This window comes from Vidua chalybeata, chromosome 23 (assembly GCF_026979565.1).
Source record: "Vidua chalybeata isolate OUT-0048 chromosome 23, bVidCha1 merged haplotype, whole genome shotgun sequence".
Taxonomy (NCBI): Eukaryota; Metazoa; Chordata; class Aves; order Passeriformes; family Viduidae; genus Vidua; species Vidua chalybeata.
Window position 1 is genome coordinate 2902639 of NC_071552.1, and position 15728 is coordinate 2918366.

General features: G+C 54.8%; 1 protein-coding gene across 1 annotated transcript in view; it reads left to right on the forward strand.

Moving 5' to 3' along the window:
- The first annotated feature begins 6978 nt into the window (after positions 1–6978).
- Positions 6979–15728, forward strand: part of SORL1 (sortilin related receptor 1) — a 39853-nt gene continuing 31103 nt past the window's right edge. Inside the window, exons 1-12 of the mRNA XM_053963458.1 lie at positions 6979–7083; positions 7387–7512; positions 7777–7938; positions 8724–8791; positions 9044–9224; positions 11083–11184; positions 11888–12057; positions 12212–12404; positions 12628–12745; positions 13228–13301; positions 14904–14992; positions 15108–15286. Coding sequence (XP_053819433.1) covers positions 6994–7083; positions 7387–7512; positions 7777–7938; positions 8724–8791; positions 9044–9224; positions 11083–11184; positions 11888–12057; positions 12212–12404; positions 12628–12745; positions 13228–13301; positions 14904–14992; positions 15108–15286 — 1552 coding nt within the window. The 5' untranslated portion in view covers positions 6979–6993. The remainder of the gene's footprint in view (positions 7084–7386; positions 7513–7776; positions 7939–8723; positions 8792–9043; positions 9225–11082; positions 11185–11887; positions 12058–12211; positions 12405–12627; positions 12746–13227; positions 13302–14903; positions 14993–15107; positions 15287–15728) is intronic.

Consider the following 15728-nt stretch of genomic DNA (forward strand, 5'->3'; position numbering starts at 1 on the left):
CGGCACTAGACAACATTTCTGAGTTCTCCCAAGTGCTGCAGTGCTTCAAATCAGGGGTCTGGCTTAATAAATGGGACAAGAGGGAGCCTGTGTGTCCTAGGCTGCGTTACAGATCTGACCACACAAGTCACTAATTCCTGGGAAGCCGGAAAAGCTGTGCAGCACCGTGCTCAGGGGTCTCGTGTGTGGTCACAAGCACCCAGCAATCCCCATGACCCCCCTCCCCCAGCTCTCTGGCACTCCAATGCCAGCAGAAAATCGTGCAGTCAAAGCACTCCTCTGTCAGGGCCATCAGCATAAGGGGCAGTGCTTGGAGCGAGCATCCTTGTGCCGTGTCACTGCAGTCCCTTATCTGGGACACATCGCGCTCCCGTGCCTTTGGCAGGTCACTTGGCCATATGCTACGCACTGGCTCGTGCCCCAAAACTCCCTGCCCTTCCCTGCCTCTCCGCTGTGCTCCTAAAACAGCCTGGTGGGACAGCTGAGAGCCCAGGCTCAGCTCAGGGGCCGGGGAAAGCAGGGTTTGCTGCTGGTGTGGGTGATGTCATCGGGGGAGCAGAGGGAGGGATGCATCGCTCTGTCTGGAACCGAGCAGGGAAGAACATCCAAAGCCTTTGTAGCTGCTCAGGAACCAAACACAGCTTACTCAGCACTGTCAGGAGCAGGCTCGGAGCCCTCTTGCCTTGGACACCAAAGCACAAGCACAGGATGTTACTTGGATTTTTTTATCTGGACCCTCACTGCTGATCACATCCTTGCTGGGCACGCTGCAGCAAAACTTTCCAGGAAGATCACCAAATAACAGGACCAGCAGCCTAACCCCCTTTGCGGCTTTTCCTTGTTTTTTCTGCAGCAGCAATCAGGAGACCAAATGCCCGACTCGAGTCTGTCAGCTTCAAGACAGAGCAGGTTTTGTTCCCTTGCACAGCCCTCACCTCTGTGGGATTGTTGGTGAGGGTTACAATGGACAGACTGTTTGAAGGCCCTGACAAGAGATAGGACTTTTCTAGGATGCCACTGACAGCAGAGAAGCATCCCCAGGGCAAGAAAACTTCACCCTTGGGGCCAGCAGGGCTCCCTGAACCCCTTCCACAAGCGTGGCACCTCACCCTGCCCTCCTGCTCGTGGCACGAGCCCCTGGCCACCAGCACAGTGGCTGGTCTGCCACCCAGCCTCCTGTCCCCTCACAACCTTTGTGCTCCTGCCTACACATCCCTGCTCAGACCTGGAAATGGGGCCTGGCTCCAGGATTTGCCATTTCCACGGAACCTCCCCACCACACCAGATAAATCCTGGTGCGAACCAGCCCCGAGCCACACGGACTGCCACGGCCAAGGGAGAGAGCAGCAGCCACTCTGGCTGCCTGTGTGTGTGCTGGGCTCGAGGGTGACCCTGGGGATGGGTGTGGGGAGAGTGTTTGTCATGGCTGTGGCACACAGAGAGGAAAAATGCTGGGGCAGGAGCCCAGATTGGTTCTGCTGGTCCTGAGGGGAGTTATGAGAGCGTTCACACTGCTAAAGCGTATCTAACCTTGACCTGCAGACATCCCTTCCCCTTCTTTGGAAAAGGTTTATCTAAAGCCACCCCCCAAAGCACACAGCTCACAAGAAATCTTTTTGCCTTAAACCATGCTAGGAAAAAAGGCATCTTCTCTGAGTGCTGGTGGCTCCTGTGGCAGCCACTTCCCCTCTCTGCTGTCACTGCAAGGCTTGAGCCTCTCCCTGTGCTCATAACCTGCATGTGGCTGTCACCTCTGTGCCTCCCTGTCCCCCGAACCGGTGTTAGTGCCTGCCCTAACATCATTTTTCTCTTCCCCTTCTGGGGGGAGCTATTTCATTGCTCCCAGCCTTCCCGTTTCCTGATGATAACCCATCCAGCCTTTGAGGAAAACCACCGAGTTTTCATCATCTCCAGGCTGTTTACTACGACCTGACCTCTTATCAGCCCACCACTCGAACCTCGACCCTGCCCACCCCTCTGCGCTGCAGGAGACCTCAGATGATCTCCTCTCAAAGGTGCAGAGCTGGCAGAGAGCCTTGCTGCTCAGGGGAGACAGAGATTGCTCTGCAGGGTGGGCACGGTCCAGCCCTGGGAGCGCAGACATCAGTCACGCCGCATCGCAATTGAACCGTACTTAATTTTGACCTACTTTGCCAGCCTGGCAGAGCCTTCCCAGATCAGACTTTAACCTTCTGGAGGTGCCCTGGGTGGTGACACGTCCCAGCTGTGTCCTTTTCCTCCTTCTTTGTGTTAGCAGGTCTTCCTCCCCGATCCTGGGTCTTTTACAGCCACCCTGAGGTTTCCCTGCTCCTGGCATTTGCTTTTTGCCAGAGCTTGATCCCTGGAAGCCACCCAGCTCCTGCTCCTGGCACCATGGTGTCTGGGAGAGGTATTTGTGGTTTTATTCATTGTTTTTCCCCTCCAGCAGATTCCTCACAGATCCTGTGAGTGCTGTGGTGTCCCAGGGGCATCGCTCAAGCTTTCCAGAAGTGCAGTGACAAGCTCGTGGCGCACTTTGGACCTCTTCTGCAGCCTCCTTCCTTCGTTATGGGGGAGTGAATTTCATCAGCACTTCCCAAATCTGCTGGGGAACCCTCCATTCCCATCACATCCTCTATCAATTTAGGAGAACCCAGGTTCTTTCTGGGGTTGTTTCTGGATTCCTGCCCTGAACCCAATCTTCCCACTCCCCTCCCTTTTCCATTCTCCTGGAAACAACAGCTCAGGGAGAGCTCTCTTGGTGGTGGCAGAGAGAAAACAGCCCTGCAAGCAGATGATTTCAGTATTAACTAAATTAACACGGGGCCTGGCACTCTCCGAAATGAGTCACCCGTGTTTCATATCAATGATTTCAGACCCTGGCATTTTCAGTCCAAGCCACAAGCAGCGCCACGGCAGGCACAGGCTGTATTTTAAAATCTCATGGCAGGGCTGGAAGCAGATGCTCAGAGTGGAGCAGAAGGTGCAGCAATGAAGCTTTCGCGGGGAACGCGGCGTGCCGGGAGCAGGAGCCACCCGTGGCACTCTGGGGCCGGGCTCTTGCGTAAGCCCTGCCGGGGGGAGGATGGGCAGTGGGGACCAAAGGCCTGGCACTTGTCCTCTGCAGCTTCCAGAGAGCTGGAACGAGGAGGGGCACGGTCAGAGCACCTTTTCCTGTTCTGCCCTGTGCTACCTGGGCAGCAGCTTTGCTTCTGACCCTTTCTTCAACCCCATCCTCGTTCCACCAGCTACTGGGATCCAAATATTTCACCCATTCCCCTTCTCCACACATGTTCTGGCAGCCCTGAAACTGATCTGAGCTGATGGCAACACTTGGATGGTTTCAGCAGCCGCTCACAGCCGCAGAGGACCCTTGCTCTTTGCCAGCTTCGCTTATCAAACCGCAGGAATAACTTATTAACTATTCAGAAATTCCCTGGGAACTGCATTTGTTTGTAGGCCACTTTGAGGATGGGAAAACACCCCAGTGATCCCTAGGAATCTTTGTTCTGCCTTCAGTTTTACAGCACTGAGCCTCAGCCCCGAGCTGTCACACTACATCACCTCCCGAGGAATCGCGACACCCGGTTTGAGCTGCAGTGCCAGCCCTGGAGCTGGAGCATTAATCCTCAACAAAGCAAGCCCAGGGACACACACAGCGAGCTCCCAAGGCTGCTGGACACCAAGAGTAGCCCCTAATGCTGTCCTGTCACTTGTCACTGCTGCCACCAGTCAGCCAGCACACAATATTTCTGCCGGCAGCTCACCACAGCCAGCAGTGGGGTTTCTGCACAGGGAAGTCACGCTTCCCACACAGAGCAGGGGCTCCAAGGCTGGGATTTAGAGGGAAGGGCTTGAGAGCAGCTCCAGAGAGCTGTCCCTGCCAGTCACTCGTCCCCTGGCCAGCCTGCACCATGCTGGAGCTTTCACATTTGTCACATGCCAGGGGTGAGCCACCTCCACAACCAAAATCCTTCTCCAAACTCCAAATCTGGGCATAGGCAACTAAGAGGGATGTGGCAGGAAGGGAAACTGGAAGTTTAGGTGCCAAAGAATACGGATCAGGGCTCTTCTCCCAGCCCTGGGCACTCGAGGAGTCAGCACTGCACTCATCCAGGTCTCCTCAGTTCCTGACATCCATCACTTCTCCAGGCTCAGCAGGGCAACACTTCCATCTCAGCTCCCAGACATTCCCTCTGCCAGCCCAGCCTGGAGCTCTCAGGCTCCAGCTGCATCCCAGAAGCTCATACGTGCTCTCAGATGGCCCCTCCAGGGGCTGTCCTCTTCCCATCCCCTTCCTGCAGGGCATTCATTTGTTGGGAGATGCTGTTGACAAAAAAATACATCCATGGCAAAGCTAGAAACACTGACTCCATCAACTGCAGCTACAAGCAGCCTCCGCTATGTCTTGGCTCCACTTTTCCCCTCCTGGACTTCATTTGGCACCTTACATATTAGGAGGACAAATTAGATTTTCATGCATATTTCATATATACTTAATCACTTGGCAAAGACCAAAACACTTCCCCATTAAGTGGAATTTATGCTAAATGCTGTTTCCATTAGGCACCAGTCACTGCCTGTTCAGGGGTTACACCAGTTCCCCAGGCAGCTGTCCCCTGCTAGGGGAGGTGGGGACACTGTGACAGTGCCACAGCAGCAGGGCAGGGTCCCCAACAGCAGCTTTATTCCAAAGCTATTCCACAAAGCCCATCCTGGTTAATGGGACACCAGCTGCTGTCTGTGGGGTCCTGTTTGGTGCTCCCCTGAGCCACTTGGGTCCCCACAGAGCTCTGAAGGGCTGCAAGGCAGCAAAAACAAAAGTGTGAGGCTCATAAACCTGAGCCACTGCTGTACAACCCCTTCCTGGGAGTCTTACAGCATCCACGTGCTGCCTTCTCCTGCTTTACACCCTCTAGTAAGAGCTTCTCCAGCTGCTCCAAACCTTCCTGCTCTCCTCCCTCCGACCAGGGAGCCAAACCTCTCCTGGCTCCTGCCTTTATACAGGGACTCTGCCATACTCAAACTGCCTGGGCTCACCCTGCTCCTCAAGGACTAACAAAGCTCAGCCGGCTGCCCTGAACCCAGCTGCCCCTGGTTTTTGGGTTTGACTACACTTCCCAAGTCTCCAAAAAAGGGATCTTGCTGTCTGCTTTATCTTACAAGAAAAAAAAGATATAGAGGTTTATTGCTGAGGTTAAATCAAGATGCTCCTCTGGTTTTCCTGCTTTTGAAACTTCAAGTGCTGGATTTCTTGTGGGGAAAAAAATAAAAAAGAGAAGTGCCATTAAAATTGACACTGAGGTAGTAACAAACCCATCTTGATTGAGAGGATCTAAAGCACCAAGTTCTGTGTTCCAACAGCGCCCAGCTCCAGCCTGGTGACCAGAAAATCTGCACCCAAAATAACCAACAGAGATGTCAGAGATTTAAACGGGGTTATTCTGCTTCCAGAGCAGGGGAGGGGGACTGGCAGTGCAGAGCTCAGTTCCACACCCCAGGCTGTCTGTCGGCAGCAATTCCTCCTCCTCCGGCCTGTTTCCCTGCATCCTCAAACAGCGTCTCTTCCTTTTAATTTTTATTTTGTTTTCTTTTCTGGCGGGCACGCAGGGCTCCGTCTGCCTGGCTTTGTAGCTGCTGCTGCTGCTGCCTGACCTAAATCTGCGCCGCGTTCGTAGCCGGGAGCTCCGGCGGGGTTTGCCCGGTGCGGGGGCGGTCCCTGCCCGGGCAGCCGGGGAATGCTCGGGCCCGGGGGATGCTCCGACCTGGGGGATGCTCGGGCCCCGGGGGATGCTCGGGCCCCGGGGATGCTCCGACCTCGGGGGATGCTCCATCCTTGGGGGATGCTCCATCCTTGGGGGATGCTCCGGCTCGGGGGATGCTCCCTGCCGGTGTTGGGGTCGGTTCTCTTTCCCCTCCTGTGAGCCTATTGCATAAGAGGGATTTGAGGGCTTCTACTTGGCTCTCCCCCCTGCCCGTCTTCCAGAATAAAGATCTTGTTTTTCCAAGTGTTTGGCTTGCTGGAGGTTAAGGCAGCCTCTTCTTCCAGGCGGTGCTGCTCGCTGATCTCGGGGTCAGCGAGAGCTGCAGGGCATCAAGCCTAAGAAGGGCTTATCCCTGTATTTTTACAGCTTCCCAAGGCCCCAGCTCCGGGGTTAGAGCCCTGGGCTGAGCTGTGGCGTGCGAGGGCTCAGGCACGCACTCCTCTGCTGCAGGGAGCGGGGCACCCATCCATGGCCGGGCTGAGCTGCTCTCCCGGCTCGCCCAGCACGCCTGGCTGTCCCTGCTGGCTGGTGAGAGCCACTGAGGGTTTGTCCTGCGCCGTCAGCTCCCACTGTGCTGGTGCTGCGAGAGCTTCCCCATAGAAACCAGCCGCGTGCTGGCAGATACGGCGCGCACGGGAATAACGGGATCGTGCACGGCTCCGTGGGCGCTGGAAACCCGCACGGAATCACAGAGTATCCTGAGCTGCAAGGGTCCCAGCCCCTGGCCCTGCACAGACACCCCAACAATCCCACCCTGTGCAACCCTGGCAGCGCTGTCCAAATGCTCCTGGAGCTCTTGGGGCTGTGCCCATTCCCTGGGGAGCCTGGGCAGTGCCCAGCACCCTCTGGGGGAAGAACCTGTCCCTGGTATCCAGCTAAACCTCCCCTGAGGCAGCTCGAGGCAGTCCCTTGAGTCCTGTCACTGGTCACCAGAGAGAAGGGATGCCTGGCCCTCTGCCTCCCCGTGGTCTCATCAGCCTGGATTTGAAAACACTTCTCAGTCCTTGGTTTGAGTTTTCATTCTCATCATCTGAATCCTGTTTGAGGAAGAATAAAAGGAAAACTTACCCTTGTAGGCATTTTCTGCCAACGTCTCCAGGAGAGACGCTGCTTTGAATGAGTTTTCCCAGTCTGGTATTTCCAAGGAAGGGTGGCATGAGGGGATGTTAGCTGTCCCTGTGGATGAGGCTGACTCAGGGTGTCCTTTTCCTTGGCACTGCAGGTCAGCCTCAACGATTCCCACAATCAGATGGTCGTTCACTGGGCAGGAGAGAAGAGCAACGTGATTGTGGCCTTGGCCAGGGACAGCCTGTCCTTGCTGGGTCCCAAAAACAGCGATGTAAGTAACACACCCTGGCCCTCTCCGGGTGCACCTTCTGCTTCTGGGCCAGGCAAGGTGATGGTGGCTGCTGAGCTACAGCCTGGCTTGCTCTTGTGTCCTGAGACACACAAAAAAGGCCCACAAGTTTGGGTTCAGAGGCACAAAAATATTAAATATCCTCTGTGCTTCCCCCTGGGTTCAAGGCATGGTTGGGAAAATCTCAAATCTTTCCCCGCCTTGTAGCTCACTGGATTTTCACCAAATCTGTCAGAAGGGAGCTCAGAACTTTGTTCTTCTCATTGTGGGGCTTCTCCTTTGCAGGTTTATGTGTCCTATGACTATGGGAAGAGTTTTAAGAAGATTTCGGAGAGGTTCAGCTTCGATGGGGGGAACAGCAGCGAGGTGGCCATCGCCCAGTTCTACCACAGCCCGGCTGACAACAAGAGGGTGAGGGGGACGTGGCAGCTGGGCCTTTGTCCCTCCTGTCACAGGGAGCCTGGACACCCCTTGGGCTGTCCCTGGGGCAGAGGTGGCATGTGCCAGGCCCTTCTTGTGCCTTGGTGACGGTCAGAGTGTGGTGGGAGAGCGGCAAATTCTTCTCCTCCAAAGTCTGCCCTCCCAAAGGCTCCCCTGGGATGTGCACCTTCACTGCTGCCAGCCTGAGCTCCGCTCTGACCTTCTCTTCTCCCCTGTCTGTCCCTCCACTCCCAGTATATCTTTGTGGATGCCTTTGCTCCGTACCTCTGGATCACCACCGACTTCTGCAACACCATCCAAGGCTTCTCCATTCCCTTCAGAGCAGCAGACCTCCTCCTGCACAGCAGGAACCCCAACCTCCTCTTGGGCTTCGACAGGTCTCACCCTAAAAAGCAGGTGAGCCCTTTGCTCAGGTGGGGAACCAGCATCCTACCCCTGCCCTGCTGTGATGTTCCTGTGGCCTCTTTTGTGTCCCACAGCTGGGAGCCGCCGTGCCTCGTGCCAGGGCCATGTGGCTTCACGCTTTGGCCATTCAGGGTGTCTGATCTCCCATGCAGAGCTGTCCAAATCGGCCAGGTCACCCCCTTCCCTACAGTCTGTCCTGTTCTTACCTCTGGAGAGTGAGGATACAATACCTGCAGGCTGCCTGTCCTATTTCCCTTCCTTTTTCCTCCCTCCATGCTGCTCACAACCACATCCATCACCCCGGCTACTGTGGTCATAGCTCACCACAGAGCACTGGCAGCTGAGGCAGGATGACCTCTGCAGTGTTTCATGTGGGCCTGTGGTTTGGCTTTGGGTCCTGAACGACAAATTGCTGCTTGAATACAAACACTTTTTGGTTTTTTTTTTTTTTTTTCCCTCTAGAGCTGTTGGGTAAATATTGAAAATAATTACAGCACCTTCAGATAGACACTGAGTAAAACCTGGAGGTGAAACAGTGGGAAATCCTTCTGGTAGAAGGCTAAAGGATGTTGTTATTTTGTTGTTTTTTTTTTTTTTTTTTTTTTTTTTTTTTGCTTTTTGGGTTGCCTATTATTATCAGAGAAGTTGCTGTTGCTCCAGGAGCTGCCACATGAAAAGTCAAGGGAGTAGCCATGGATGGACACATTGGGTCTCTTGAAGGACTGGGTCTGTTTGTGTCCCAGTCCTACTGGCATCTCTCACCTTTGTTGTTGCAGCTCTGGAAATCAGATGACTTTGGCCAGACCTGGATAATGATTCAGGAACACGTGAAGTCCTTTTCTTGGTATGTATTGCACCCAGCTCCTGTCTTCTCTCACTCCTCACCTCTTGCATTGTTTGCTGCCCTGTGGGAACCAAGAATCTGGGTCCCAGCCCCCTGCTCCCCTCACCCTGCACTGTGGGCACGTGGCACGGCAGGGTGGCAAGCGACAGCCACCCACACTGGCACCCAAGGGTGCTTCCCGTTCCCCCTACCCCATCTCCTTGCTCCTGCTGCCTTCTTCTCCAACCCCACCACGTCCCCTGTCCTCCCCAGGGGGGTTGAGCCCTACGACAAGCCCACCACGGTGTACATCGAGCGGCACGAGCCCTCGGGGGCCTCCACGGTCATCCGCAGCACAGACTTCTTCCAGAGCCGGGAGAACAAGGACATAATCCTGGAAGATGTTGAGGACTTCCAGCTCAGGGACAAATACATGTTTGCAACCAAGTCCGTGGTGAGTGAGGCGCGAGGAATTCAGTGCCGGGGGTTGATGTGGCGCAGGACCACAGCGGGCAAGAGCGTCTGCCAGGGATGGTGCCGCTCTCTGCTGCACCTCACAGCCTTCAGACCGCAGTGGCTTGTCACAGGGGTGTCACCCGGCCTGCCAGCAGCTGCCACCCCCTGTGGGCTCACAGCAGTGGCTGCCCGTGCTGCTCTCCCAGTGGTGTTTCCATAGCCCTGCCTCGGGCAGGCTGGGCAGAAGTAGGTCAGCCTGCAGAGGGCTGGGACCCGGGGAAAAGCACAGGATGGCAGGGTGGGGGTGGCAGGGGAAGGGGGATGTGGCTCGGCAGCTCGGTGGTTAAAGGAGATTGTCAGAGGAGATTACCATCAAACGTGGACCAGGTCCAAGCAGCCTAATGTGCTCCGGCCTGGAAAGAAAGCTGCATTTTCAGTCTGCTTGCCTAGGAAAAGAGGATGTGGGTGAGCAAAAGTGATCTTTTGGTCCCTCTGCAGCCGGAGCCTCTCTGTGATTTTTACAGTTCTTGGCCAAATTCGAACAAACCTGAAAGAAAGCAAGAAAGTGTCTGTGCTTCCTCTGAGGGCCAGGCCTTTCTAGATCAGAAACAGCATCAGAGGGATAAAGTCCTGATCCTTCTAGAATGTAAGGGGCAGCTTTCTTTTCAGAAGATGCATTTCTGCCCTGCAGCTGCCATCGAGTGCTTTAAGGAGGAGCCCTTTATTAAGGGGTGACTGCTGGCAGAACCAGGGAGGGTTTCCTCGGCAGTGAGTGATGGGTGTGCCACCTCCGGCCCCCTGAGCGGGCACAGCGGTGTCTGACAGAGGCAGGGAACATTTGCAGAGCAATTTCAGTTTCTCAGAAGTCTCTCTTGCAGGTAGTACAGCCTGTAACTCCCAGGGCCCGGCCCCTTGGCGCTGTGCCTGCTCTGTGGTTTGCAGGAGATTTTATCGAGGGCTCGGTGCTGGTGTAGGGTGAAACACTGGGGGTGGTTTGTGTTTCTGCAGAGAAGCCACTGAGCTCAGGGACAGCATCCTGAAAGCTTGAGGAGGGTTTGGGCACCATTTGGGGGTGCTTTGGAGCTTTTGCTGCTTCTGGAGCACTCAGGGGCCACCGGGCAGCACGCGTTGCTTCCTCCTGCAGCTGTAATGACTAAACATCAATAAAATCACCCGAATTCCACACCACAGCAAGCACTGCTGGGAAACACTGAGACAGAGGGAGGCTGGCTGCAAACCCCTCATTCGGGAATCACATCCCCAGGTGTGGAATGAGGCCTCCAAGCCTGCCTGCAGCAGGGGCAGTGCTGGGGAAAGGACAGGCTGGGTGGCAGCGGCACCCAGGGCTCTGACTTCTGCTCCTTTCCGTGGGAGGCACGGTTGCTTAGTGATACAGAGGCTGGGGATAAAAAAAAAAAGACAACCCCAAAAAAAAAAAAAACCAGGCCGCTTATTTTTGGAGCCTAGATCTGGGTTTAGGTCCTCGCCATTGGCATCCTGTATGAAATAGGTTGCCCCCAGCTTTTTTACTTTCTCGGCTTCGCGCCGGTGCCTTTCGTTTTGCACAAATTGGTAAAAATAGGAAGGAAAGGTCAGTGTGAGGAGAAAGGAGGAATTAAACCCAGCCTCTTTACCCCCACCCAGCTGACCAGGAAGGAGAGTTTGTCTCCTTGCTCAGCCTCAGCTGTGGAAATTTAAACCCTGAGCGGGGATCACTGCTCCCAGCATCGGGCAGCTGCCACGCTTTGCCCTCATGCAGGGAGGGAGAAGTCCCAGGCACTGGGTGATCCCAGTGGAGATGAGGGTGATTTTTTGGGGTGAGAGCCCCTCCTAACGTGTCCTTGTGCTCTGCACAGCGTTTGCTGGGCAGCTCACAGCCCCCCTCGGTCCAGCTCTGGGTCTCCTTCAACCGCAAGCCCATGCGGGTGGCACAGTTCGTTACCAAGCATCCAATTAAGGTAAGTGGTGCTTCCTGAGCAGCTTCCCAGCTCCCTGCCTTGCCAAGGACACCCTGCGTGCCAGCAGCAGCTCCAGATGCTGCAGGAGAGGGAGGGGACCTTGTATGACCCTGCTAGGGGGTGGCAGAGCAAAGGCTCATGTTGGGATGATCTTGTGGTTTACACAATGGCACCTGGACAGTCACTGGGGATAGGGGCTGGCAGCAAAGCCCAGACACCAGAGAGGGGCTGGTCCTACTGCTCTGACTCTGCTTTTGGGGTTTTCACCTCTTCCCATGCTGTGGGGTGCACTGGCATGACCTGGAGCATCCAATTCTTGCAGGCTGAAGAAGCCCAGGGCACCGCCAGGGCTTGCAAAGAGTCCCTGATGCATGAACCAGGCATGCTGTGGTGTTCCCAGGCTGGTGGGGATGAAGGAGGGCACAAGAAGCAAGTTTTGGTGCTTGGCAGAGCACTGGGGTGTGCTCCCAGCCTCAGGAGGGGCCAGAGATCCAGCACACATGGGGCTTGGCAACCAGTGCTGCTTCCAGGGGGCTTTGCAGGGTGGAGGATGGGAATCACTGTGGGGGGAACACAACAGAAAAAAAGCAAAGTGGAGATTTTCCACCTGCTGAGCGGAAAAAAGTGGAAGCAAGCTGAGAGGAAATCCAAATCCTCCCCGTGTGCACACACACACATGAAGCCTGTTCTTTGTGGCCCAAAGGAATATTACATCGCTGATGCCTCGGAGGACCAGGTGTTTGTGTGTGTCAGCCACGACAACAACCGCACCAACCTCTACATCTCGGAGGCTGAGGGCCTGAAGTTCTCCCTGTCTCTAGAAAATGTGCTCTACTACAGCCCAGGGGGAGCTGGCAGCGACACCTTGGTCAGGTAGGACAGGACTCGCCCCATGACAAATGAGAACATCGACCAAAATCCGCGATTTTTGGCTTGCCGGGTCGAGGCGTCACCTTTGCCTGGCAATCCCCCACGCCCCCAGACTGACGGGGGAAGGGGTTCAATTTCCATTCCGCCCACCCCGCAGGTACTTCGCCAACGAGCCCTTCGCTGATTTCCACCGCGTGGAGGGCGTGCGGGGCGTCTACATCGCCACGCTGATCAACGGCTCCTTCAGCGAGGAGAACATGCGCTCCGTCATCACCTTCGACAAGGGCGGCACCTGGGAGCTGCTCCAGCCCCCCACACAGACCCGTTATGGGGAGCACATCGACTGCCAGGTACCACGGCGGGGTGGGACAGGGAGAAGACCCCCAAGAGTGGCATTTGGGGATGTGGTTTATTGGTGATGGGCTTGGTGATCTTGGAGGTGTTTTCACTCCATGAAAAGAGGTTAGAGCAGCAATGCCACCATGAGGGAGTCCCTCCTGGCCTGTCCAAGCAGAGAGGGCTGGACTAGCCAGGATGAGGGATGGATGTTAACCCACTGTTCTGCTTTCCCAGTTGTCCCAGGGCTGCTCTCTCCACCTGGCCCAGCGCCTGAGCCAGCTGCTGAACTTCCAGCTGCGCAGGATGCCCATTCTCTCCAAGGAGTCAGCGCCAGGACTGATCATTGCCACTGGTACCGCTTTTCCCTTGCCTTGGGGGGTGTTGTTGCCAGGCAGTATTTAGTTTGTACAAGCAGGTTATAAAATGCAATTAAATGGTGCATTTTGCTGTCCTTTCTCTGCTGCAGTCCCCACACAGTAATTACAGAATGAACATTTCACTGCAGCACAGAGATGTGAGAAACCTGCTCTGTTCTGATCCTCTCTCCTGATCGTCGTGAAGGGCTTCTTGAAGATTCAGAAATTCCTGTTTGTCTCGCTCTGTTACTGAAGAACGCACACATTTTGTTTAATCATGTTTGTAGCCATGGGTTTTCCCCCCATCTGCTTTTAAAACTTGTAATAGTCCTTGAAATATTTGCTTTTGAAGGGATTAATTTATAGTGTGAAAAATCGTCTCCTCAATCACAGATAAAAATAGTTTGGAGGTGTCTGGCTTCCTTTTAAGCAATCACTTTGCATTCCTCAAGAAGGATGATTTCTCCCATTCTCCCAGGCTCTGTTGGCAAGAACATGGCAAGGAAAACCAATGTTTATGTCTCGAGCAGTGCTGGAGCAAGGTGGAGAGAGGTAAGGCTGCTCTTACACCTGCCAGATCAGCCAGCGTGGTGGGGGAACAGGAAGAATTTTGGCAGCAGTATAGATGAGTTACGTTAAAGGTGATTTCATATGAATGCAAGAGTTGGAAGGTGCTCAGTGCCTTAAAACAAGGGAAAAAGGATTTTAGATGAAGGACCAGGCGTGGGTTGGTTGGAGATGAACCTCTGGTGTAGATGGTAGATTCAGACACTGGAGAGCTCCCTCCTCTGTTTTTCCTTTACACCTGGCAGGTCTTTTCCTCAGCACAGGGCATTTGGTGTCTTTTAGGTGGGACTGACAGCCAGGACTTTGTGTGTGAGAGTGTTTGGAGAGGCTCTGGCTTCTTCCAGAGAAGTGGGATGCTGCCCTGGGTTTATGAGGAGTTTGCTGCTGTTTACTGAGGGGATGTTCTGGTCTGTGGCAGTGTTTGTGGTGTGCCTGTGCACTCTGCAGCCAGTGTGATGTGGTATTCCAACATCTGCAAGCTATTTATTCCTGGGAACTGAGCAGCCTCCTTCTCCCCCCGTGACTGCTGTGCGGTCGGGGTGAGGTCTGGGCAGCTGCAGTGGGGCTGGGGACACGCCACAGGTCTGGCTGATGCCAAAGGTGGTTCAGAGACTGTTCCTGGCTCCAAAACCCAGCTGGAGAGCAGCCGTGGGGACCTGCAGCCAGGCAGGAGCTGACAGATGGGGCAGGGTATCCAAAACCAGAGACTTTCAGGTGCCAAGCCCCACAGGTTTGCCTTGGAGTGCAGTTAAAACACTTTGAGCAAGCGTTGATCCAAAGCTACTGATCCTTGTATCATGAGCAGAGGTGCAGAATGACCCAGCAGTGGAGCTGAGAAGCAGCACCACAACTCCTCCTGCCCAGCTTTGGCCAGCAGCAGGCTGGGAGGCTCGCTGCTCTGCAGAGAACTGGGGTGATTTCACAGCCCAGAGAAGAAAGGAACAATGCATTCAGTGCCCTGTGTAAGAATGTCCCCAAGTGTGACAGCACGCCCTGTGAGCAGGGTCTGGCATGGACACGCTCCCTGTTTTCATCCCGAGGTGCTCTGGGCTCCCTGGGTGGGAAAGCAAAGCTGATTGTGTGCAGGAGGTGTAGGTGAGCGTGAGATCCAAGCTTCTTGCCATGGATGAATTGTCTCCAGGGCTTGTTCCTGCATGCCATGGCCCCACTTCTCTCTGAACATTCACAAGACCTTCCACAGCCTGAGGGCCAACTTCTCTGCAGTCCTGGGATGGCCACAAGGCACTGCTGGGTATCAGGAAAGCCTCACAGAGGTGACAAATGAGAGGAGGAGTGATGGACTCTGGATTTGTGTCATGGCGCTTCTTCCACTGATTCTTTCCCTGCACAGAGCACAGGAGGAGCAGAGTCCAGGGCTCAGGGCAGCTTTTACACACATCTCTTAGGGGAAATGGGCTGGCTATTCCCATCTGCAGATGGTGTCCCATAAACGCTGGAATCTCTGGTGTCTCCAGATACTTGATTTGGCCGAGGCTGAAGCATTAGCTTGGCTCAGGCAGAGTTTCTGACAGAGCCATTTCCATTCAGCACAGCTCTGATCACCCCTCAGCACTGTCTCTCTTCCAGGCACTGTCTGGACCCCACTACTACACCTGGGGTGACCACGGTGGAATTCTGGTGGCCATCGCCCAAGGCACCGAGACCGACCAGCTCAAGTGAGTGTCAGGGCACAGGGACTGCCTCTGCTGCTCGGGCTGGGCATGGCAGAGAGTGCCCTGCAGCAGGCAGGACATGCCCCTGGCATCTCTCCCAGTCTCCTTCTTTGTGCAGGTACAGCACAAACGAAGGGGAAACCTGGAAAGTGTTCACATTCTCGGAGAAGCCGGTGTTTGTGTACGGCCTCCTGACCGAGCCCGGCGAGAAGAGCACCATATTCACCATCTTTGGCTCCTACAAGGAGAATGGCCACAGCTGGCTGATCCTGCAGATCAACATCACTGACGTGCTGGGTAAGGGGATGGGTGGCAGAGCCATCTGTGGGGTGGCTCTGCAGGTAGGAGAGAGGGCATCTCCTCATGCCCTGTCCCAGGTGTCTCATGCCCACGTCGACACAGCTGCTGAAGGCTCTCATGTGCCCTGTGCTCTCCCTGTATTCCTTCCCTCCTCACTGAGGAATTTGTTGAAAAGGAAAGGGGAAAAAAAAAATTCCTTCTGAAGGCTTGTGCCTATGAATGTTTTATAACCCATTTCAGCTTTGATTGCGAGGCAGCATTTTAATCAAAGCACAGTTAAACCCAGCAGAGGAATTTGCTTGACTAAAATTTATCACCGATTCTCTTGACGTTTTGTTGGGAGTGGATCTGTTTGGTAACCAGAACGACTTCATTCAGATTCCCTGTCACTGCCACGGAGCTGCCTGTTCCCTCCTGTCACCGCGTGCCGCTGCACGCT